The sequence below is a fragment of the Rhinichthys klamathensis genome, unplaced genomic scaffold (genome assembly GCF_029890125.1).
Source record: "Rhinichthys klamathensis goyatoka isolate OS25496 unplaced genomic scaffold, OSU_Roscu_1.1 h1tg000098l_1, whole genome shotgun sequence".
Classification (NCBI taxonomy): Eukaryota; Metazoa; Chordata; class Actinopteri; order Cypriniformes; family Leuciscidae; genus Rhinichthys; species Rhinichthys klamathensis.
The window spans coordinates 7,542,602-7,567,672 of NW_026606637.1; the positions used below are offsets into that span (position 1 = coordinate 7,542,602).

The window sequence follows — 25,071 nt, forward strand, 5'->3', positions numbered from 1 at the left end:
ACTAACAATAATAACATATTACTTACTATATAACTAAAAGCAATATTTGTAATTATTAAACATTAAATAGAATAATAAGGGTGGAAAACAAATTGAGTCTGCCCAATACATATCTCTTACTTTATTTACATGTGTGCAACAAAAACTGAAGATACACTGGGAGCGTCTTACAGTGACATGACTGTAATGTATGCTTTACAAAGATCATATCTTATAGAATATTACAGTGGAAGATTTCCGTGGACCCCCTCATCACTAAAACTCAATCAGCGTGAGACGAGATAAAAATGAGTGCAAAACTTAACTAACAACTTTAAATATACTAACTGAAGGGGTTTGAAGGACGCGTAGTACCCTGGAGTTGTCTGGAAAGCATGTTTACTTGTTTTCACAATGTGAAGAGACAGTCAACAGCAAATCAACTACTTAGCAGTAAGATGTGCAGTCCAGAGGATGAAGATCAGGGGGAAATATAGCAATTAATTCATGATTAAAATCCAAACTCCCACTTCATTGTGCAAATTCAAGTGTTAAGAAACAACCATAACCTATACACTGACAGATAGCCATGTCATTTCTTAAACCAAACATGGTTATTTATAGAGAATGTTTTTTTTATTTCAAATAAAATCCCACAACCGTGAGAGCAATCATATCTTAAATAACTATATACTATATGACCCTTGAAATATCTTAAACATTTTCTCAGAAAAAAAATACATTTAAATGACTTGGTCTTTTGTTACCAATGCTGAGATGTGAAGCACAGTTACTCCTACAGTAAAGCTCTGTTTACAGTCAGTGTGAGCCAGTCCTTTCGCAGAATCTACTATTTTTGATTTTTTAAGAGTTCATCTATTTGCGTTTTGTACATGTTCTTCACATCCTCCAGGTCCAGACGCAGCTCTTCCGCCTCCTCCGCCTTCTCTCCATACATCTGCAGGATTGTGTTGTGCCTTTGTTCTAGATCCTGTGATGCACATAACAGTTGGTCAGTGTTTAAAGCCTCATACCTATTACTGTGCTTGTTAGGCAAACAGATCATTTATCAGGATCCTCTATGAGGAATGGTGAAATTGGTCTAAGGGGATGAAAAATTAAGACACTTTGTTTATATTTAGAGGATACAGAGAGTGAACAATTCACTCTACATGAAAAATAATTGAAACATTTACACTACAGTTCAAAATTTTGTGGTCAGTAGGTTTTTTTTGTTTTAAATAAATTAGGACACATTAAATAAATCTAAAGTGACAGTAAAGACTTTATAATGTTACAAAAAAATGTCTATTTTAAAAATGTTCTTTTGTACTTTCCATTCATCTAAACCAGGGGTCTCAAACTCGCGGCCCGCGGGCCATTTGCGGCCCGCGGGGTGATATTTTGTGGCCCCCTACTTGACATTAAAGTTTAATGTTAGTGCGGCCCGTCGTTGCGTGTGCCGCGTAAAAAAAAAAAAAAAAAAAGTATCCCTTATGAGCTACCATAGATAGTCTCGTGACAGCTTACGGAGGGTTTGTTGTCAATAGTTGTCATAGACAACCGCGAAGTACAAACATACTGCGCCTGGAAAAAATGAGCGCGTCGCTTCAATTATGAGCGCGCTTGCCGCGCGCCTACATTTGAAATTGAACTTGAGCGCGCAAAATATGTGAGCGCGATATGTGAACGGCCCCTTGGCAAGCTACCACCAATCAGGCCACGAGCTACTGGTAGCTCGCGAGCGACGTGTTGGAGAGAGACACTGCTCTAAAACAATGTGAGAATAATCACTTTGAGCTTGTAATATGTGTCCAACAGGTTGATAAGAAGGTTTGCTTTGATTTGTGCAGTCAGTAATTTGAGACACTATACAAAGAATTCAATAAGACGGGCAGACATGACTGCAAATATTTGTATTTCAAAAGCAATAATTGTTTTTCTAAGTATAATAAAAGGAAATGTGCCTTCCAAAAAAAACATTCAATATCATTAATGTGTTGTATAAAGAAAATAAAAAGGACATAAGCAAATATAAATATCACAAATATGTGTTATAGACAAAGAAAGTTTGTAAAATGAACTTCAACTGTCAGAAGGACAGCTCATGAAGAACCAATCATGTACAGAAAGGAATGTTCAAATTCAGAGGAACAGTTCAGAAGAAACGTTAATAATAAATATTGAGAAGATTGGATCAGTTGTGCTCCTTTTTTGGAATACTTGAATACTATTTTTTTGTGGAATACTTGATGCGGCCCAGCCTGACCCAGACTCTACCTCCAGCGGCCCCCAGTTAATTTGAGTTTGAGACCCCTGATCTAAACATTCTGAAAAAAAAAATGTATCAGGTAAAATTTATTTTTGTACTCCACAAAAAATACCAAGCAGCACAACTGTTTTCAACAGTATCATAATAATAAGAAATGTTTCTTGTTTCTTATTAGAATGATTTCTGAAGGATCATGTGACACTGAAGACTTGAGAAATTGCTGCTGAAATTTCAGCTTTACCATTACAGGACTATATTACATTTACATGTGTATTTTTGATCAAATAAATGCAGCCTTGGTGATCATAAGAGACTTCATTCAAAAACATAAAAAAATTACCCCAAAACATTGAATGATAGTATATATCTTATTATAATAATAATATTAAGGTGTTTACATGAAGGCAATTCAGTCCAATTGAGCCGTCAATCCAATTACTAATACATGCGTTTACATGCATTATTTGGTTGCATGTAAACGTAGCCAGTGTTTTCTATCGGTACAATATGCGTCACATGACTAAATGTGTCATTCTTTTCAAATAGCTCCGTTTTCACAGTCCACACTTCAACATGAAACCGGCGTTTTAGAATTTACCCACTTGGGAGCGTGTCTTCAAAAAGCTCAGTTTTCACAGGACAAAAATGCTATCTCAGTGTGGACAAAAGGCCAAAACGCAGAGAAAAGATGTGTTTTCAAATGATTCAGGATTAGTGTAAACAAAAAACGGCAAGTAAATTTGTAGCAGTCTGTTATAAACTGCCAACAGTTGTCTCTGCTTTAAAGTAGCATTTTGCTTGTGTTCACCTTCAGTTGCACTTTCAGTCTAGGGATTTCCTTCACTTCATCCTCTATCTCATCGTTCTGATTGGTCAGTCGCACAAGCTCTTCTGTCATCACAGTTCGACTTCTCTCTAGACTAGCAATCTCCATCTTGTGGATAACCAAAAGAATTGAATCCAAATTAGTACATAAAATATTCAGCTTTTAAACACAAAGTTAAATGACTAGTTTTAAACATTACAGTAAATGTATAATCTTCCAAGCCCAGATGTAATTTTGCACATGATGAAAGACTATTCCATTAAAAGGTGTACCTGCAGCTGGGCTATCTCGCCCTCTCTGAGTTTGAGCTGAGACTGCAGGCTCTCAATGATACTGGATCCACCACCCAGTCGAGCCGCTTCATAAAGGTTAGTCCCACTGATAGACATGGTCATAGTGCTAAAAGAATGGTCGAGAGAATCCTCCTGCTAAAAAAAAACAAGTGATTGTGACAAACTGAAAAATATTTAGGAAGAGAAAAGATTTTCTGCATCTCAACAGGTGTGGACAGGGGTGAGATGAATGTACCTGTGAGAAAATGGAGGATGGTAAGCCAGCATGCTCAGCCCCACTAACGGAACTAGAGCGGGACAATGAGGGAGTGGAGGACGCTGGAGCATCAGTCACAGACAAACTTAGAGACTTCCTCTCCTGATGAAACAAAAACACAGAGATCCCTATTTTTAAACTCTTGAAATGAGTTGATTTTATGGCACAGTTATTATCATAACTGCTAGGTGTGATTTTTGAACCTTGTATAAAATGATAATTGTAACTATTTTGGAGGTAAAGATTAATAAAAAGGCAGATTCAGAACACAAGAGCAAAGTCTGGTCTTTTCATGCAAAACCTTTTCTTTGAGGGCCTCTTGTGCAAGGTAGCATTTCTTCTTCTCCTGTTCCACCTTCATTTTCTCCATTTCCAGTTGGTTGGCGAGAAGCAACTGAAGACGACCAAATAATACAGACATTGAGAATCGTTTTTTGTGTATATATTTTGTCTAAAGTGTTCAAAAAAGCAAATGGTACCTTCTCCTTCTTGGCCTCTTCTGAGACTCGAGCATATTCCCATTTAAGATTCTCCAGCTCTACACGCTCCCTACACATACAAAAATCAATTCAATTCACATTTATTTGTATATCGCTTTTCACAATACATGACATTCACATTTCCAGCTTAACAGAAAATGCATGTGTCTGCATTACAATATAAATCAGAGTGAGAATACTGCCACTAACAATGCCAGCTTCTTTTTCAATGTTAAACACATCTCCTACCTGCTAAAGTCATCCTCCAGTTTTTCCCGCCGCATCTTCTCCGCATCCAGCTGCCCCTGCAGGCGTCCTTTCTCCTGCCTCAACAAAGAAGCCTGGGATTCTAAAGATGCTATTTGTGCTCGGATGGCTAGTAGCTCCTCTGTAGCCGAACGCTCTTTCTCTATAGAAACAGCAAGCTGGGCTTGGGCATCAGCTAAGAGAGAATGACAAGTGAAAACAACTTGTGAATGTCAAATGTGGTTTATTGTTTTAAAACATCAGATTTAAACAGATGACATAAGCCACTAATGTTCATGCAAAACAAGCATGTCTCACCTAAGCGATCAGAGATGTTCTTCTCTAGTTTTTCCCATGATGCTGTCTGGGCACCAAGTGTGGCCTGGAGGTTCTCTATCTGTCGCAAGAGGGGCCGTGATGCTGATGTAACACTTTGGCTAAGTTCCTGGTTTCTGGACTCTGCTTCTTGTAACCTCTGTTGAAGAGTAAAATTACAGTGTAACCATCACCTACACTGTAGGTAGATCAGGGTCGGAAAGATTTTTGGAAAGAAGTCTCTTATGCTCACAGAGGCCGCATTTATTTGATCAAAACTACAGTGTTATTATGAAATATTATCACAATTTAAATCTTCAGTGCCACGCGATCCTTCAGAAATTATTCTAATATGCTGATTTGGTGCTCAAGAAACTTATTATCAATGTTGAAAACAGTTGTGCTGATTAATATTTTTGTGGAAACCGTAATACATCTTTTTCAGGATTCTTTGATAAATAAAGTTCAAAAGAACAGCATTTATTTGAAATAGAAATCTTTTGTAACATTGTAAATGTCTTATATGTCACTTTTGATTAATTCAATGCATTCTTGAATAAAATATAAATTTCTTTCAAAAAATCTTATTGACCCCAAATGTTTGAATGGTATTCTACATATTTCATGTGCAGAAAAAATTAATTGTTAATTATCTGAATTTGTTTATACCTCTGGGGTTTGTATTAGAACTTGTCTTTTTCTCTTTAAATCAGGGAGATACTTCCTTTAACAAAAATGCAATAGTCTTGAGCCTATAGTAGGTTGCTGTAGTTTCTCTACGGTGGCTGAAATGAAATTAATAAATATATAAATAAACTCTTGTAAGCTGGCTGTAATGTGTTCTAGTTACCTGCTGTAACTCACTGATCTCCTCTCTCAGGTAATCTTCCTTCTTGGCCTGCTGCTGTTCGGCCCTCTGTAGAGCCAGCCTCAAATCTGCCACCTCAACATAAAAAAAATAAAATAAAAAAACAGTCACACATAGACACAAAAGCTAGAATTTGTAGATTAATAAGACACTAAAGTAAAGCATGTATAACTGGATAAGTAACCCCAGAATAAAGTGAACAAAGTTCCTGCTTTAGAGAGAAATGGAAATCCAGTAAAAATATAAACTAATAATAATAATAATATGATAATGACATAAAAATAGGCATTTTAACAAAACCAACAAAACAAAATTACCTGATTGGCCAGTGCCTCTTGTTGTAGGCGTGACTCTTCTTGGACTTTCTCCAAAGCCAAACTCAGCTCTTCTTTCGCATGTACCTCTCTGCTCAGTGCCAGTTCCTGGGCTTCACTATCCTTAGTGGCATTGGCCTTGTGCAACTCTGCCAACTTTCTATACAGTGAAAAACAAATAAAATCAATAAACTGGGAGAGACCACTGACAATGGGACAGTGAATAAGTGTACTGTATAGCATCAAGTCAGTTATGTGGCATTTACTTGTAGGAGCTGTCGAGTGCTGCTTGTAAACTGCGATTATTTTCCTGAAGCTCCTCACTGCTGGTCTGCAGTTTACTCAATTCCTTCTCCTGCCGCTCCACTACAGCATTCAGCTTCTTAATGTTCTCTCTGTGCTGCTTTTCTACTTCCTCCTTACCATCCAAAACCTGCAATTATCATTGTAAAAACCTCAACATTCTCTTCTCCTCCTGCTGGCATTTGATATGAACACTCAATATACAGTACTTTACAACTGTAAACATGTTTATTCTATAAACAACACAGCTTTGGATTGAAGGTTGTGTTCCAAACCTGCTGCAAATGTTTTAGTTCCTCTTCCTGTTCCTTTAGTTTTTTGGTCTGTTTGGTGATTTGTGCATCACTCTCTCTCTCTTTCACACGCAGTTTCTTTATGATGTTAGAGTGCTGCAACTGCTGCTTGGACAGTTTCTCACCTAATCAGAAAGAAACGAGGAAGCAAACACACCCTTAATAAATAAGCAGTTCCTTGTAGGATCACGCAGTAAAATCTTGATATGATCATCCACGTCACATTGAACACGTAAAAGCCTAGAACACTCACCTTCTTCAAGAAGCTCTCGGATCTGTTCCTCTTTCTCTTTTATCAGTTCCAAAGTCTCATTTGAGTTTAGCCTGCTTGCCAGTTCTTCTCTGAGGCCCTTGATTTCCTGTGACCATGACATATGATGCATTTCAATACAAAACAAGACTGGGGTTGTAAGAATTATATAAATTCAAAACAACAATTTTAAAAAATGGACACCTTTTTGGCGATGTCTCTCTCCTTGCAGGCAAGTTGAGCTTTCCTCTCAGCTTCAGCTATGCGCTGAGTGAACTCGTCTTTTAAAGACTGAACAGCAGAGCTTTCTTCCTGCAAGCTGATCATCTCACTGTGAAACACAGGTCTTGTTAATGCTAATTCAACAGGCATGTAAAAAGTTTAAATAAGAAAAACTATAGTGTAGAAATGCAGTGGAGTTAAAGATTAACACCCTAAAAACATGCCAACCAACAGACAATTCAAGATGATAATTTGTACAATAAGAAATTATTCGGATCCCATTTTCTAAGCAATGTACATGTTGTAAGGTGTGGACTACTGTGTCAAAATTAAGTGTTTTGTTAGCTAATCTCTTCATTTACCAACAGTATGTGAACACAGCACCCGGTTTTCCTCAAGCTGTGTAAAAATGTTTTGCTGCCTCCACCTGTTTATATGCCCTAGTTAGCTATTGCAAACATTTATTATTTAAGAAAAAACAACAGCAGAAGGTTTTCAGGAGCACATGTTCCTCAACTCACTCTTTGAGATTGTCACACTCTTCCTCAAGTCTGGCCTTGTCTTTACTGACCACAAGCAACTGTGATTCTCTCTTCTCTAGTCGGTTAGAAAGCTCCTCAATAATCTGGGGAGATTATGAAAAACAAAAATAACAGAATATTAATTCAATGACATTCAATGATCAATTAAAAAAATTGTGTTCAGTAACTTTTTTTTTATTAATATTTTTATTCTGCAAGGGTGCATTTAATTGATCTAGTAATGATACAAAAGATTTCAAATACATGCTGTTCTTTTAACCTTTCTATTCATAAAAAAAATACTGAAAAAATGACAATAATAAGAAATGTTTCTTAAGTTTTAAATCAGCATATCAGAATGAATTATGAAAGATCATGTGTCACTAAAGACTGGAGTAATGATGTTGAAAATTCAGCTTTGCTATAACCGGAAAAGAATACATGTTATTTTAGATTGTAATAATATTTCAAAATGTTACTGCTGGGGTTTTTTTGTGTGTTTGTTTTTTTAAATCAAATAAATGCAGCCTTGGTGAACATAAGATGCCTTCAAAAGCCTTTTATTTATATATATATATATATATATATATATATATATATATATTACCACCAACCCAAATGTTTGAACAGTAGTGTATATTTAATTATGATATTATATTATATTTTTATGTATTATTCCAACCTTCTGGAGATCAAAAATCTGACAGGGTGAATCTTCCAGTTTCTCTCCAGTACTCTGTGATGCTGCAGTTTCGTTCACATCAGTTTTTTGGTTGGTCAGTGTGAGGTCAGATTCAGTTTCCTGTTCGCCCTCCTGCAGCTCATCCGTCTGCTCACAGTTCACTGGCGTTGCACTGCGGCCACTCTCCTCCATCTCATTATCATCCAGTGATTGGTCATTAATAGACTCAGTTATACCGTCCTCTTCCTCCTGTTTAGTCTGTGGCACTGACTGAGGAGGAGCAGGCAAAGGTCCGGCCGTGATGGAGGCTAATGTGCGGTTGCCTGGGATCTCGTCATCAGAATTCACTTCGCTGACACTGCGGCTGTCCAGCGACTGCATGCTAAATGAGTCAATGCGCTCAAAGGCATCAGACGAGGAGCCGCAGCTTTCCGTGAGTTTTGGGTATTCATCCAAACGAGGGAAGTCGCTGCATGTTGAGGCGGAGAGCAGTTGGAAAGACCCTTGCATTAGGTGCAGACCAGCTTTAGCCTCTGCGGTCTCCTGTCTGGAGCTGGCCGAGCTCTCGCTTAGCACACTCTCGTGGTCCAAAACCTCTATGTCGCTGGTGGTGGAAGTACCAGAAGAGAAGGCACTAACAGGGGGAGACGGGGTGTTGCTTTGTCTGTCCTCTGATTTAGCGTCTTTGGATTCTAACAGGATTTCTTTAGAAGGAACAGGCAAGGCGTTATCTGGATTTTTGGTCTCGATGGTCAAAGCAGGTTCAAACACACCAACAGATTCGGCCTCTGAAGAGGATAAAGTTACATTTGTGAGTGTGACATCTGAAGTTAAAGCCAAGCCATCTGACTCTGTCATGTCCTCGCTGGCCTCCTGTTCGGCAGCTTCTTCCGGTGCAACAACCGAAGCAGGAACAACCAGTTCTGATTGTGACTGCTCATCTGTCGAGGATGAATTTTGCTCCAAAAGCTCTGTCCCAGTTGGCTTTATCTCAAAAGTTTCCTGGCTGCTGCATTTACTGAGGTCTGTCTGACCTTGTGAATCACTGACTTCCAGCTCCTTCTCCTGGTCTGCTTTTTCCCGTAGTCTGCGGTTTGACTTGGCAGGTGGCACAGACACCACTTTAGTGTTGCTTACAGTTTGTATCTCCCCATGAGGCAGAAAGGCACTGAAGAAATCCTCCGATTCATCAACAACGGTCCATGTGACGGGCTTAGTAATGGCCTCAGATGATGGAGGGAGAGTCTTGGTATGCTCCTCAGAGGGCGAGTCCCACTGGTTCCTACCCCATCCTGTTGATACCGTCTTGCCTGGTGGATCTGAAGAAAAAAAAATAGCAATAAGAAAATTCAACAAAATGCTGGACAAGGGTATTTTAAAGAAACAGTTCACCTAAGAGTCAAATCACATCTAGCGCTTTATACAATACAGATTGAGGCAAATCAGCTTAAAAGTAATAAACAGGAAAATAACAGCGTTAATGTTGCAAAGTTCATCAGTTAAGAAAAATTCAATATCAGCTACAAGCAGCTTATAGGAATACAGATGTCATCATTATCCAGCTCAATTCAGTACAATTACAATCTCATCCAATAGTATTCAGTGCACCTGAATTAATAATATAACTCAATATTCATTCTTTTAAACCTTTAAGAAATTAAATTTCTGTCAACATTTGATCACCCTCATGTGGTTCCAAGTTCTAACCCATAAGATTTCCGTTCATCATCAGAACACAAATGAAGATATTTTTAATAATCTCTCATCATTTTTGTCTATCCATTTAAAGTTCATGGAACCAAAACTTTCACAGATCAAAAAGTCCTCTCAAGCTCATCCATACTTCCTTGGCATTTAAGAACAAACCTGGATTCTTGCACGTCAAGCAAGTACAAATGAGCTTCTTTTTACCACTTCTGATGAGCTCTATGCATGTGCATTGATCAATGTTTATATCTGAATAAAAGCTTATATTAAATCTGTTCATCATATCACGAGACTTGAATTAAATCACTCAAATCATGGATTACTTTTGGATTACTTTTACCATGGTATTTTATTTATTTTTTTGTACTTTTTGATCTGTAAAATTTTTTGCTTGCATGGACTTTCAATGAATGGACATCAATTATGAGAAAATATATTAATTTGTGTTTCGAAGATGAACAAGAGTCTTGTGGGTTTGGAACAACATGAGTCCGAGTAAACAATGACAGAATTTGCATTTTTGGGTGGACTATCCCTTTAAAAGAAAGAAGCTTCATAACCAAAATAGATCAAGCCTAAAGCTACTGAATCATACATCTCTATTTTATCATTCTAAACATGAGCTAAAGGAAGAAAACCAATCCCACCTTTGAAAACACAATACATCAAAACTGCAAACTCTTATGTATTCTTTAGGGCTTTTTTGTGATATCAGGTGGTTTCCAGTTGGAAACCAAGATCATCTTTGAAGAAGTTTCATGTTGGCCTTGGTTTGTGATTCTGTCTGAATGACTTGGTTGTAATTTTTCAGTTCTGCGGGAAGGTTTCCATGTGCGTTTATAGTTATCTGAGCTATCTGACTGCATATGGATTAAGCAAAATGTATGTAGTCAACTGAAAATATGTATGTGTGTGGCCGATTTGGGACTGTACTGTAGCCTGCAGAAATATATGAAGCATAAATCATTATACATCTAATGCTGTGCAGTTGTCACTGATGATGACACCCTGCCTGGACTGTCAATCATCTATTACTAAATTTACCAGCAAAGGACGGGTTGGTCGTGTCACCCCACTGCTCCTCTTCTTGAATGTCCAGAACTCTGTCGATGGATTTCTGAGCAGTTGTCAGAGCTTGTTTGGCAAAACTCGACAGATGAGACGCGTTGAACCAACTCATATTGCTTTACTTCCACCTGGTTGTATGACGTCTACATAAAACACAACATTATTAAAAGCCTCCCAAATAAGAGCAGGTTTATTCCACACTAACAGCCGTAACAGGTTGGTGTGTTTATGTTAGGCCGCTGTCCACGTTAGCTTGGCGGCTAATTCTGCTCGCAAAACAACTGACAATTCGCTGACAGTCGACATAATTCCATGCTAAAATGAAAGTCGATAATATAAATACATAAACGACGGACTGGACGACATTTTTCTTTGCTTTCGAGCTACTCGGCATTTAGGTTGGACTTCGCATTGTTTTGTTTAGGTTTCCTCTGGCGTGCAGTTCGAGAACTACTTCCCATCCACGTAGCATCAACCTATCCTGTACGTGACGTCGTCAGGGCCACGTCACCGACGTCAAAAGTGCAATTATTTATGTATTTATTTTTTATTGTAGAATTCTATTATATACTATAACTTTATACTATATTGTATATATTACTATAAAATATATTAAGTTATTATTAGATTGGCAGCAGGTACTACCAATGCCTGGGCATTTTGTTTCTTGTTATTCAATAAAAAAGTAAACAAGTATCAGTTGTTATTTGAAACCTCTTTTAAAAAAGAAAACTGACGAAGTCAATTTACTGACTGAGCGTAAAATGACTTTTATTGTCAATGCATAACTGCAAACTAAACACGTCTTCTTTCACACTTAAACAGGTGTCTGTTGCCTTTGTAACGAGGACATTTTTTACAGATTACACTTTAGCGAAAATAAATACTTTACAGAAATTAAAATATTAATCATAATTATTGACTTATGATAGATATATGATAGTAGTTTTAAACATTTAATGGGAAACTAGTGAAGCAGTTTATCAAACAAATAATGTAACTAGCTTAATTCATTTCAGTTTGTAGCTTGCCAAGCAACATTTGCAGTTTTATCCATTGTTGTATGTGGCCATGTGACTTGTCCAAATTAACTTAGACATAGAAATAAACAAAGACACTAAGGTCTGACCTTGTGGATTAGAGTCTGCATTGTATTTCTGTATATCTGTAATCCATGACAATGCCACATAAATCACACAAACGGTACAGTATACAAAATGACTCTTTCTAAAGATTACATTGACAATGCAACATTCTGTATTTGTTTACAAAATATTTTTATTCGGGAGATTCCATCATATTTTGAGCCTTTTTAAATATTTAACCAAGTAATTTTATTCACAAATTGGGTAAAAGGATATTTTAAATTTAAAGTTAGGAAAACATTACAGGACTGGGACTTCATTACTTGTTTAAAATAAGGTTTCCAATTTTAATTCAAAACATGAACGATTTTTTTTCTACAAGACAAGACATTGAACAACATACTGTCAAACTGGTTTGAATGCACAACAACAAAATAAATAGATAAACAGTTTGCATAAAAAAAGAAATCCACAAAAATGACTCCTACGGATATAGCAGTGCAAGACAACGAAACAAATGCCTTCTGTAAGTGTCTTTGATGGACATAGTTGACCAAAAACCCTAAATACAAACCGCAGCTATTCCAACAGAGCATGTGCATGTGATGCTGTTGATGCACTGAAGCATGGAGCTTATAGGCTACATTTCCAAGTCTGCTTCATTTTGATGACGACTGCAATAACCACTGTCCATCAGAATGAAGCATTTGTTCTATGAGATGAAGTTGAGCTTGAAGAGCATTGTCTGAGGAGTGGTGACATCAGCCACTGCCAGCTCTTGGCCATCCACAAGTCCAAGCTCTGCAAACACAAGGGGACATTTAATAGGTTAAACAACACCAATATAATTTTGAAATATTCTTATTAAATAAAGTTACATATACTACATGATGTCACAGAAGACTTTCAATCACCTTTCAGTGTTTTGCTTAGATTTGGTCGAGTTCTCTCTTCAATAGATGCCACAGTCTGAAAATAAAACCAAACAGATTCAAATTTACTTCAAATATAATACAGCTAATGCATAACATGCATGTAAAGAAAATCAAATAAAACTAAATTATGAGCACTCTGTTAGAAATGTTAGAAAACATTTAACCTGTAAATACAGAGTTTTGTTTTTTCCATCCACAGTTGTAGTGATGGCAGGAGACTTCATTTGGCTAGGAGAAAAAAAGACAATGATGAATCATTAAATGATTTATATGCATTTATATGTGTGTGTGTGTGTGTGTGTGTGTGTGTGTGTGTGTGTGTGTGTGTGTGTGTGTGTGTGTGTGTGTGTGTGTGTGTGTGTGTGTGTGTGTGTGTGTGTGTGTGTGTGTGTGTGTGTGTGTGTGTGTGTGTGTGTATTAGGGGTGTAACGGTACATGTATTCATCCCGAAAACAAAGACCACTAGATGCGAAACGGAGCGGAATGCGGAAAATTAAGTATAGGAGGGCTGGGCTTAAGCTTTGAATGTTTACATATAGTTTAAGTGGAGTAAATTGTAAGACTCCTAATGCAAGTTTTAAGTTTTGTTTTTCATTATTCTATTTATTTTATACTTTTATAACACGAGATGCTTCTCAGTATTGTAGCTGATTGTGACCAAATACCTTTTGTTTTTTTATCAGCCCTGCAAAAAAAATATGACCCATGCAAGAGTGCATTCTGTTAACTGCTTAGTGCTTAATACAATATAGGAGGCTGTACTGTACCAACTACCTCAGGGGGGACTAAATGTTACAAACTGTAATTTGCACAACTGTCTGTTCAAAATAAAATAAAATAAACCTAGAATTGCGGATTTGTTGCTTTTTCCGTAACACTTTAGATTAGGGTCCAATTCTAAATATTAACATGTTGCTAATTAGTATGCAAATTGCTAGGATATGTTTATAGTACTTATAAAGCATATAGTAATGCCTAATTCTGCATGACCATATTCTACATCCCTTAATCCTATCCCATTCCTAAACCTAGTACCTAAACAACTACCTTACTAACTATTAATAAGCAGTAATTAGGAGTTTATTGAGGCAAAATGCCGTGACTTCGGTGTACCGTTACACCCTAATAATATATATATATATATATATGCTTGTTTTCTTATTGTAACAGTTTAATAAAATAAAAAAGGAATATGAATTTTAAAAAGTCAGATAATGATGTAAATATGGAGTTGTTTCATTGTTACTATTAGGCTTTATGTTCATCAACAATGATTGAACATTAAGGAACATTGTGACTCACAGAGAGGCGTTCTCAGTCAAGTAGTCCAGAACCTCCTGTAGTTTAGTTGAAGGTGGGAACTGCAGGTCCTGTGGCACCTGACTGCAGGCAGAACAGTTCTCCTACACATGCAACATGGACAACATTTAACCCTCTGGGGACCAGAGTGTTTTTGGGGCCCTTGGGATGTTTTGACATGCACTGACATTTGTGCTTTTTTCAGTTATTTATAAACATGTTAATGGCAAAGGTGTAAATTCACTCTATATAGCACAAACTTGGCTACCATGATGAGTGAGCAACATGTATGTACATGTTTGTATTTTTAATAGAATAATGTTTATGCGTGGTTATTGAAAAAAATAAAAATGAAAGTTGCTGAAATAAGACCACAAAACACATATTATTTCTTCACAAGACTTTTGAAAATTGTATCACATAGCCTAGAATATTTGCTCCAAAACTATGTGAGAATCATCCTGACTACTCATTCAGATAAGTCAATAAAGTCTTTTACATTTTTAATGACGTGTTTTGTTTGAGAAAGCTTTATGCAGGAGGCGTGGTCTCTCATTAATATGTGTGGAATTTCACACCTGAGAAAGACAAAGACCCTCCCCATAATGGCCCTATTAGGTGCTATCAGGCCATATCATTACAGGAGCCTTGCACAAAGAATGAGGAGATTTAAAAAAGAATGGCTTTTAGATTGTTTGGATTTATATAAGGAAAATACAGGGTGCATAAGTCTGGACACTTCTATCACACACCCTTCACCATAAGGACATGGTTTTATTTCAGTTCAAAGTTCAAAGTTAGAGTTGGAAACATCTTGAAAAGAAAATTGTCTTTCTCCATAAATGTCTTAGTTTGATCATACATATTTCAAAGTTGAGGATTCATTATTTTGATATAGCTTGAACAAACACTATAACATCTTAGTTGATTAGTTTATTGACAAAACATACTATATATTATAACATACTAACATATGAGCAGAAACTCCTAAAAAAAGCTTATTTGATGTCTATGTTAGAGTAAAAACTTTATCCAAAACGAGTCAACGAAATGTTATTTAGTCTGTAACAGTGCGTATCTGTGCGTTCATTCATTCATTCATTCACACACACACACACACACACACACAAACATGATTCACATTTAACAGTACGCTATTTTTCCGTTTACAGACACTACGTTATTCTATAACGCGATTAGAACAAAGCACTTGCAAAAAACACTTACTTCTCAGCTGAATCTGTTCATCCTCGCAGTGAAAATAAACGCAGTGGTAAATGTCCCAGGATTGTTCCTCATATAGCCGCGCAAGACGACAGTAGATTAATCTGACTAAAAAATAATGTGTGTTTTCAGAGTTTATGGGCGCTAACGCGTCTCAATGTGTTGCTTCACATATTTGCGTTTGAATAGCGCGTGCTCTCCGTGGGCGTGTCACATTACCAGGGATAATCAGCTGAGAGAACGATAATGAGACGGGCTGACACGTCTCTCTTTTTATATAGATGACATAAACGGAGAATATTAATTTTAGTTTTGAATCGGATCATTTAAAAGTACAAACTCAAACGATTTAAAAGATATATTGCTTATGGCTGGGTGAATAGTATTAGCTGAGTTGTGTTGAAGATTAGAGACGTGCTCCAGAAAAAAAGTTCACGGTGACCGAGAGGCAGAACGCACACCCTGTTTATTTTCTTTATTTTACAAAAGCACAATATTTTATTTCGATTGTATGTGGGCACATAAAAAAGTAGACATTTAACAGATTATTTTCACATATTTCTTAACTCTATATGAACAGAAATGATGGTAGTACTTTAAGTCTATTTTTCTGCTATGTGAAAAAAAACGAGCAAAACGCGCCCGCGCGTTTCTGGTCCCCAGAGGGTTAAGCTATGTTGATTTTTAGAGACATCTAGCATTAATGTCTCTTTTTTTCTAGTTATGTACTTAAAATCATGTTCATATCACTAACCTTTCTCTCAGCCTCAAAGGTGTACGTGTACAGCCCATCAACATCATTGAACACCAGGTAGTTGTTCAAGGGAACATAGGCGCTGTTCGGCAAAGGTAAAAGAACAAAAGAGATGTGAATGAACATTGAAATCAATGCTCTCTACTTGAAAATACACTATTATAATTTACCTTGTGGCAATTTTGAAAACCTCTGTGGCACAAGCAGCTGAAATGTGTAAGAAGAAAAAAAGTTATCTTCAGTCACAACTCAACTTACTGAAAAATATCAAAAACATTTCAAGCATGCCAAGACCAAAGAACATTTGCAATGTCAGCATACCAGCAATAACAGCATTTGTAGAAGCCACAGCAGGAATTATTCTCTTCACAACCCCTGAAACACAGGTGAGGTGGTTCATCAACATTTGATTGGTGCTTGCCTGTGCAAAAGCATGGACCATGATGCCAGGGCATTGGTATGCTGTAGCTAAGATGTTCTAAATGTTTTGTTTTGGTTTTGAAACACATTGTTCAGAATGGTTGTCCCAAGTCAAAAGACTCCCAAAATGAAGCACCTCAAAGTTTATCTGATATTCTAGTCCCTAAATATGGTTTGGTTTCCCAATAAGTGCTCCTGGGACCTATAAAGTTGATTTTTTAAATGTTTTTAAAAGAATTCTCTTATGCTGTGCTGCGTCAATAAATCGCATACTGTCTGAATATGTCCTGCATTTGAATTTGAACTTCGTGATCATTAAAAACATATGTTCTATATAGTATGAATATGGGTAGTATGAATTAAATTCAAACAAACTATATCCGCCATGATGTTACTGTCACATGACCTATACCAGCGTCAGTTGATCACTTCACTGCCATTCATAAATCCGTGGCCTCATGGGATAGTAATAAGTCGGTCAAATGTGTACTTCAGAATCTCACTGGAAGTAGTAGGTCATCCGGGGACTACTGTTTTTCGAATACTATGCATTCTCATATACTACTCTGTTGGCATACTGTTTTTCGCATACTAAATAGTAGGGAAGTATTCGATTTCGGACACAGCGTTATGCTGACCAAGGCTGAATTTATTTTTATTTATATTGCAAAATGTGATTAAAATTTTAAAATACCTGCTTTCTATTTAATTAGGCAAAGCAAAATTTTCAACAGCCATTACTCCAGTCTTCAGTGTCACATGATCCTTCAGAAATCACTCTAATATACTGATCTGCTGCTCAAACATTTCTTACTATTATCAGTTGAAAACAGTTGTGCTGCCTAATATTTTTGTTGGAACCATGATACGTTGTTTTCAGGATTCATTAATCAAGAGAATGTTCAAAATAAAAGAATTGATTTGAAATAGAGATCTTTATAAATGTTTTATATTTGTTATGTTTTATTATAAATGTTTTAAATTGGTTCAAAACGTATATTATAGATAGGACCTTTTTAATATATCAAATACATATAGAATGTTATATGATGTTCCTCAAGGATCAATTCTTGGGCCACTTTTATTTTCATTATACATGCTCCCTTTGGGAAAAATAATTCAGAAATATTACATGAATTATAAATTTAATGCTGATGATATAGAAGCATATATTTCACTTTATTTCAGAGACACTGTTATATTAGAGAGGTTGTCTGACTGTCTGTCCAGCATTGTAAAATGGATGAACAAATTTTTTTTTTAAGTTGAACAAAGACTAAACTGAAATTCTTATTGTGGGCCCAATAATAATGAGAGGGAGAGGATTGAAGCTGGTTTGGACACCTTTGTCTTACAACCTAAGAAAGGAATTGTTACCAAATAAAGTGAAAGAGGCTACAAGCATTCATATTTTTAAAAGGCACATTAAGACAAAGTTCTTAAAAATTGTGAGAAAGATTCTGTCTACAAACGAGAGGATTTCACGAAATGCCTGATAACGGCCCACTGAGCAGGCCTGTGTCACTCACCCTGAGTGAGTCTGTAAGTCACCCCAGTGATGTTGAACTCTGCTGCTCTCTCCAAAGAGTTCTGGTAGACCCACTGGATGTGCTTTGGGTCATCACCATCTAGCACCACACCATCTGAGGAAAATACATTAAAAATCTGAAATATTAGCAGGCTGCCAAGCAGCAGTATAACCAAAATATCAGTCTGCGGTTGTACGCCAAGTTCCATGTAGATACCGTAAATGAATGTACCTCCAAAAGGCTTGTCTTTGGGCCAAAGCAGCATGCGGACATATTCAACACAATGTTCAGGTAACCGTGGCATAGAGGCTATAGTGCACATTGGGAAGTTTATCTGTGTAGGACAAAAAAAAAAAATGAGTATGACAAAAAAAGGCTTTTAAAAATTCAACTTAAAGGGGTCATATAATGGTACATGCACTTTTACAAGTTGATTGTACTGAAATGTGTGTTGGCAGTGCCTGTACACAACCATCATAAAATGATAAAAATCCATCCAGTGTTTTTGTTTTAATCTCCTTATATGTTTTCCCCTGTCTCAAATCAAGCCGTTCGACCTTGTGACGTCACACGCTCGGAAGCCCCTCCCACGATTCTTGATTGACAGCAACATTTCAACACAGACCCGCCCTCGCTCGTGAGGGAGCTGTCAATCATAGTCTGCGCGGACCGGCGCGGTCATTGTTGATATGCTGGAGCACTGTCTATGAGCAGAATGGCGCTTAAGCGATTGTGGTGTTCTGTTCTTGGGTGTAATAACAAACACAGCAGTCATTTTAATGTTCCTAAATCCGAACCGCTGAAGACGCAGTGGCTGAGTTTGTTTTCGAAGGGAATATTCCCCACGAGCAACGTCAATGCTTTCATGTTTGCGTGAATCATTTCACACACCAGACTGCTTTATAAACGAGGGTCAGTATAAAGCTGGTTTTGCTAAGAAGCTGCTCCTGAATAAAGGATCGGTACCAGCTATTCGTGTTCCTGCTGAACCTCTAGAACAACTGAAGTGAGTGTAACGTTTTATTAAACTTTATATTAATATTTATATTAATCTTTGCAAATCGCTAGCTGCACGCTTCACAATGAATGCGTCTAAGGTTTACACTCAGGGTACATTACGGCATGTTTTCTATGTATGATGTTCTCAATATAATTCATAGTCCCACATTTATACTGAACAGCGCGTTATGGTTATTGTGTTATTGTGTTACAAACGGTGTACGCGCAGAACAGAGAGGCGGAGTCAGCAAAGCTCATTATCATTTAAAGTCATATGCACTGAAACGGCGTGCTGAAAACAGAGCTGTTTTTGACCAAGTAAAATAAGTGTTTTCTTACAATACTAATGAGAATTTGTAATTAAAGTATGTTACAAACTTTAAATTTAGACCCTAAAGAATCATACTAGCTTGTACAAAAATGGCATTATATGACCCCTTTAACACAAAATCCCAGTATGCACCTGTGGGGGGTAAAGCTCCAGGGTGCAATCAATGCAAGCTGTCATGCCCGGAAGAATGACTCGGGCATTGCCTTTGAAGCCCTCTGTGCCACCATCTATTAGAGGAATAATGGAGCTGGGATCCAGGACACCATCTTCATAAATCAGCAGGGATAACTGAAAAAGAGAAAGCCAAATGAACAAAAACATTTCTCACAATATAGAAACACTTTATTTACATGACATAAAGAAGACTTTATGTCTATAAATTTGTGTGTACAGATTGTTGAATGTTTCAGAAAATAAATACATACCAGCATGCCATTCATCCATCTTCTGGCAACAACAGAGTCCAGGCCACATACTACTATGTGAAATTCTATGCAGTAACAGAGACACAGTAACATTACTCAGATTTCAAGATTTTTTAAAAACTGACATAATTAGTCTCACACTGCAGAACAACAGCATCACATTTTGTATAGTGCTAGAAAGGTTACGACATTTTAGATGAATGTAAAACAGTTAGGTGGTAATTACGCTTGTAAAATGTCTCATCCAAGTCCTGGATTTTCTTAAAATGTCTGCATTACTGATAAAGGAAAATGGAAATATTTTGACATACATCAATATAACATATACATATAGTTTGGGCTCTTGAAAAGTTTGGGCTCAATCAGATTTTTTAAATGTTTTTGAAGTCTCTTATGCTCACCACAGGCTACAGCTGCATTTATTTGATCCAACATTTAAAATATTATTACAGTCTAAAATAACTGTTTTCTATTTTAAAATGTAATTTATTCCTGTGACGGCAGAACTGAATTTTTAGCATCATTACTCCAGTCTTCAGTGTCATACAATATCTTTTTAGGATTCTTTGACAAATAGAACGTTGAAAAGAGCAGGATTTATTTGTAATAGAAATCTTTTGTAACATTATAAATGTGTTTTTCGATCAATTTAATGCATCCTTCCTGAATTAAAGTATTAATTTATTTTATAAATTATAATAATAATAATAATAATAATCTTACTGACCCAAAACGTTTGATTAGTAATAGGGCTGGGCGATATGGCCTAAAAAAAAAAATCCCTGATTTTTTCACAAAAAATCCGATTTACGATTTATATCGATTTCTTTCTCTCCCTACTTAAAATCAATCTGTAGATGACAAAGAAATTGTTCAAAACAAGTTTTAACTTTATTTTGTTTTGATATTCCCTTCTGGGATATTATCTGGATTAAAGTGCAATCAGGAACAACAAGTCAAAAAGACAGGGCAGGCCCTGTCATTGTAAATAGTGTAAATGTAACATAACATAAAATGGGGGAATTGGGATTGGGGGGATGTGTAAAAAAAAAAAAAAAAAAAAACTTGCATCACATGTTTATTGTGATTGTCAAATTATTTGGTAACTAAACATAATTTTATCAAGTTTATTAACTATGTAAACACAATGTTTACATGGTACAAAGACTGGTATGCTACTGTTTTTATTATTGCTTAACACAAATTTCACAATTTCAATTCAATTCTTGTGATTTGATTCGGATACTGATTCAAATCAATTCCTTTGGGTAAATATTAGGTACAGTAAATAGCCTACCTTAATGTGTTATGTTAATTGTTCTCCAAAAATAAATCACCTAATGCTGTAAACATACAGAGAGACCCTGTCAGGTGGTATTATTAAAGGTTAAAACTAACTCAAATTAAATATAATTTGTGTTTTTATAATAACAAACAACGTTATAATATTTTAATGAAATAGGTAAAAATATAATAAATGTGTAATATAGTTATCATATTTAGCAAAATACTCCTCTCTATAGCAATTATTTTAAGTCCAACTAACATGCGTGGTATGGGTAATTAAAAGGCATTCCTGAGGTAAATGTAACGTTAAGTGACATATGTTGTTCTCCAGCTGTTTTATGGACATCTTTCCGCGGTTGAAAAACACTGATCGATCGATTTTATTACATTTCGGTAAGTTAGTAGTGAAGAGTAACAGATGATCGGTTCACGGGCCGCTTGAACTGAGATCTGTCAGCGATCTTTCACGTCACATTTACAAGCGCCAAAAACGGTGTTTATTGTTTGAATTTCGTAATAAAATTGACAGAATCTGAGAGCTGAGAATCTGTTTCATATCAATAGTAACCTGCTCTGTCTAGTCTGTCGGTGTCAGTGTGCTCTTTGCCTCGCGATTTTTCTCTGCGTGAGAAAATGCATGTGTGCGTGAGAGCGTGTAAAAAGTGACAATTGCGTCTCTCACAGTGAACTCGTGAGAGTTGGCTGCCCTGCAGATTCAGGTTGTAAATGTTTTCGGCGGGTGTGCTTCTGCTGCCGCGGTCTTGTTCATTTGCCATGTTGTTTGTGTATCTCTATCATGGCAAGCGCTGAGCCCGGTCGGAACTACGGGAGCCCAGATGGGCGCGTCAGCGGTTGTTAAAGAGAAAACCGATTTTCATTAAAAAAATCGTCGTAAACTACACATTCGAGTTAATCGATAAAATCGATTTATCGCCCAGCCCTAATTAGTAATGTATCAAACAATAATTATATTAGGACAAGGATACGGGACAACATTGCACCCAGGGATCCTGTCATTTACAAAGTCTGCTGCAACCTCTGCCTTTGGTCGGCCCACATCTTTTGGTCTATAGATACAACAGAAAACAGTTTACATTACAGAAAAAGAATAAGAAATGTTTTAAAAAGATATCTATCAGCTGACTAAGATTAACCTGAAGAGGAACTGTCTGTTGAGGTTGGAAACATCAATGGTGTCCATGTCCACCACATGAATGTGTCGAAAACCTGACAAAGCCTGGGTGATGAAATTGTATATGAGCATAAGACAAAAAAAAAAAAAACATTAGCAAGTAGCCTCTTTGCAACTAGAGTATTGTAGCTGTCATTCAAGAATAGGAACAAACAAGAATCTGTCTAAACAAATGCAGCACAACAAGGACCGTACCAGATCTTTGAGCAGCTCACATCCAAGTCCGCCAGCTCCAATAACCAGAATTTTGCATGTGTCTAACAGAAACTGGAGAGACTGGAAGATGTGCGCATTTTATGGAAAGAGAAGAGAGTAGAGTAACATTCAACAAACTGACTGATCTTGGATCAGACGCTCATGTAGCTAAATGGCTCAAAAACTATAGTCACATTGGTTCTAAACCTTTTTGACTCAATTCTCCACAGCAATGTTTGATAAATAATGGCCCCATGACTCTTCCAGTTGTTTGAAATTTACTTGATAAACATTTTTAAATGAAAAATTATGCTCTCATAATCTTTCAATCAAAATAAATTCCATTCCCTCTTGAAGTGACATATCTCTTTTCTGATGACATATTTTTAGATGACATAGACCACGGTGTGCATAATCAGTGTAGTAATTATGAACCATAAGTAACCAGCAGTTATTATGTACTCCAGGCAGAGAAAAACTTTATTAATTGTTCTGATAATATGCATTCACAGCTGTGCTTCTCTCCCTAAAAGTGGGCATAGATTTATACATTTGTAAAAGGGGTGTGGAATGTATATGTTATGTTATTATTTTCATCTTACCTCAGTGCTGGGTTCAAAATCCGGATGAGTGAAGGGTCCAGCTCTCTCTAAGAACTTTTTGACATGGTCCCATCTTCCCTGCCAGCCACTGCTATCCCCATTCCCTCCATCCACAACCATTCTGTGAAAAAATATAAAGATTTAACTACATACCACACACATCACCAAGATTATTAAATAATTATAAAACGCATTCACACATAACATAATCTACAATACATTATATATACAACAATTAATTGAGTTGGTTTGGATGGCACTGACTTTATGTAAGTTTCATAATTAATACAAAGAAGGTGTCTTATAAATTATATATTAAGAAAGAACATTATGGCACGTGTGCAAACAGCAGTGTTTGGAGGTTTTGCAAGCTTTCAGCTAGGTTTCAGACAGATTATATTTATTTACAGTATATGCGGAGAGCTCTTCAAAATAATGTCTGAACAGTATCTGGATTATAGATAAAGCTAACTTTAAGAATTAACACCTCCCAAAGCAAACCTGCTGGATGCCACATCTAAATTCTAATCTTTCATTTCACTAACTTCTCATTCAGCTCCTCTATTCTCCTTCTTTTCTTCTCCCTAAAAAGAGAGAATAAAAGAAGGTTCATTCATGCTCTGCTACCCGCAAGTTAACGTTCTTGCGTCCTGTTGATTGAACTACAAGCACTGTTACGAGGGATTTATGAGCAGTTGTGTGTAAAAATTCACTTACGGCTCCTCTCCTTCCGCCATATTGTCATACAGATTCAAGTGAAATGCGCAGCCAGAAAAAACTGACGCACATTGTTATTTTCAACATAAAAGTCTCGAGTCTTTCATTCCAGCCTTTTGTCAGATAATTCAAATAATCTAGTAACACGTATTTTAATGTGGAAAAAAAAGATTACGGAACAAATGAGGCAGTTTTTTTTAACAGTTCAAAAAGACGCATTACCGGTTTGAATCTGGTTTGAATCCATGGTTTGAATCAGTCTGACGAATCCTGAACTGAATCCATCATCAGAGCGCAGCGATCAACATCCGCTCTGGAAGGAAGCCTATTCCACCATATAAGAAAAAAAAATTGCTTTGGTGAATTAAAATATGGCATAATTATGGGATAAAACGTCCGAAATTATAAGTCATAATTATGACACTTGTCCCGGTTTTACAGACAAGAATAGTCCCAGACTAAAATGCAGGAGCTGTTTTAAAAGCACTGGCAAATAGGCTATCTTAAAATATGTCTGTGCCATTGTTTTGTCTCAAGAAGCATAATGTTTTTCTTCTAAGGCACGTTTATAAAAGCTACTTAGTTCTGTTAATTACTTATCCTCATGCCGTTCCAAACCCTGAAGAATTTTGTTCATTTTCGGAACACAAATGAAGATATTTTTTATGAAATCTGACAGCTTTCTGTCCCTCCATTGACAGCTACACAACTACCACTTTGACACTAAGTTCATAAAGAGATCATAAAACTAACTAATCCATATGAATTGAGTGGTACAGTCCAAATTTTCTGAAACACGATCGCTTTATATGATAAACAGATTGAATTAAGTATTTTATTCACATATAAACATTATTCAGCGAGCATAAACAAGCTCAACCAAACATGCCTGACGCACGAGAAGAATCCTCATTGCAAACCTCTTGCGGAAGCTCAAACGTGCTGCGTAACATGAGAATGAACCTTGGTTCTCACACGTCAAGCAAACATACTTGAGCTTCCGTTTACCACATGTCTGAGTTGATGAATGTTTGTATGTGAAAAAAAGCCTAAATTCAATCTGTTCATTATATAAAGCGGTCGAGTCTCTTCCGAAAATTTGGACTAAGCTCAATTCATATGGATTAGTTTTACGATCTCTTTATGAACTTTTTGAAGTGTCAAAGTGGTAGTTGGGTACTTG

The 25,071-nt window shown here is 36.6% G+C and overlaps 2 protein-coding genes across 4 annotated transcripts; both read right to left on the reverse strand.

The window, feature by feature from the left end:
* Positions 1–92: 92 nt before the first annotated feature.
* On the reverse strand, positions 93–11,376 carry tmf1 (TATA element modulatory factor 1). Of its 2 annotated transcripts, none has more exons than XM_056252833.1 (17): positions 10,871–11,376; positions 8,120–9,438; positions 7,438–7,541; positions 6,899–7,025; positions 6,698–6,803; positions 6,427–6,569; positions 6,115–6,281; positions 5,852–6,008; positions 5,517–5,609; positions 4,670–4,826; positions 4,355–4,547; positions 4,106–4,175; positions 3,928–4,020; positions 3,606–3,728; positions 3,350–3,502; positions 3,060–3,185; positions 93–970 (listed from the first exon to the last, which is right to left on the reverse strand). In XM_056252833.1, exons 1-17 carry the CDS (start codon positions 11,004–11,006, stop codon positions 830–832), a joined length of 3,408 nt encoding a protein of 1,135 aa, XP_056108808.1. In that variant the 5' UTR covers positions 11,007–11,376; the 3' UTR covers positions 93–829. The 2 variants fall into 2 exon arrangements, with proteins under 2 accessions (XP_056108808.1, XP_056108807.1); XM_056252832.1 differs by having other exon boundaries at positions 3,350–3,505.
* Positions 11,377–12,154: 778 nt separating this feature from the next.
* uba3 (ubiquitin-like modifier activating enzyme 3) lies at positions 12,155–23,970 on the reverse strand. Of its 2 annotated transcripts, XM_056252834.1 has the most exons (18): positions 23,889–23,931; positions 23,717–23,755; positions 23,172–23,292; positions 22,570–22,650; positions 22,337–22,419; positions 22,169–22,249; positions 20,122–20,165; positions 19,896–19,960; positions 19,603–19,758; positions 18,372–18,474; positions 18,141–18,254; positions 16,513–16,566; positions 16,362–16,398; positions 16,192–16,273; positions 14,217–14,317; positions 13,079–13,142; positions 12,894–12,948; positions 12,155–12,780 (listed from the first exon to the last, which is right to left on the reverse strand). In XM_056252834.1, the coding sequence occupies exons 1-18, from the start codon at positions 23,906–23,908 to the stop codon at positions 12,692–12,694; spliced, it is 1,389 nt and encodes a 462-aa protein (XP_056108809.1). In that variant the 5' UTR covers positions 23,909–23,931; the 3' UTR covers positions 12,155–12,691. The 2 variants fall into 2 exon arrangements, with proteins under 2 accessions (XP_056108809.1, XP_056108810.1); XM_056252835.1 differs by lacking the exon at positions 23,717–23,755 and having other exon boundaries at positions 23,889–23,970.
* Between the last annotated feature and the right edge of the window lie 1,101 nt (positions 23,971–25,071).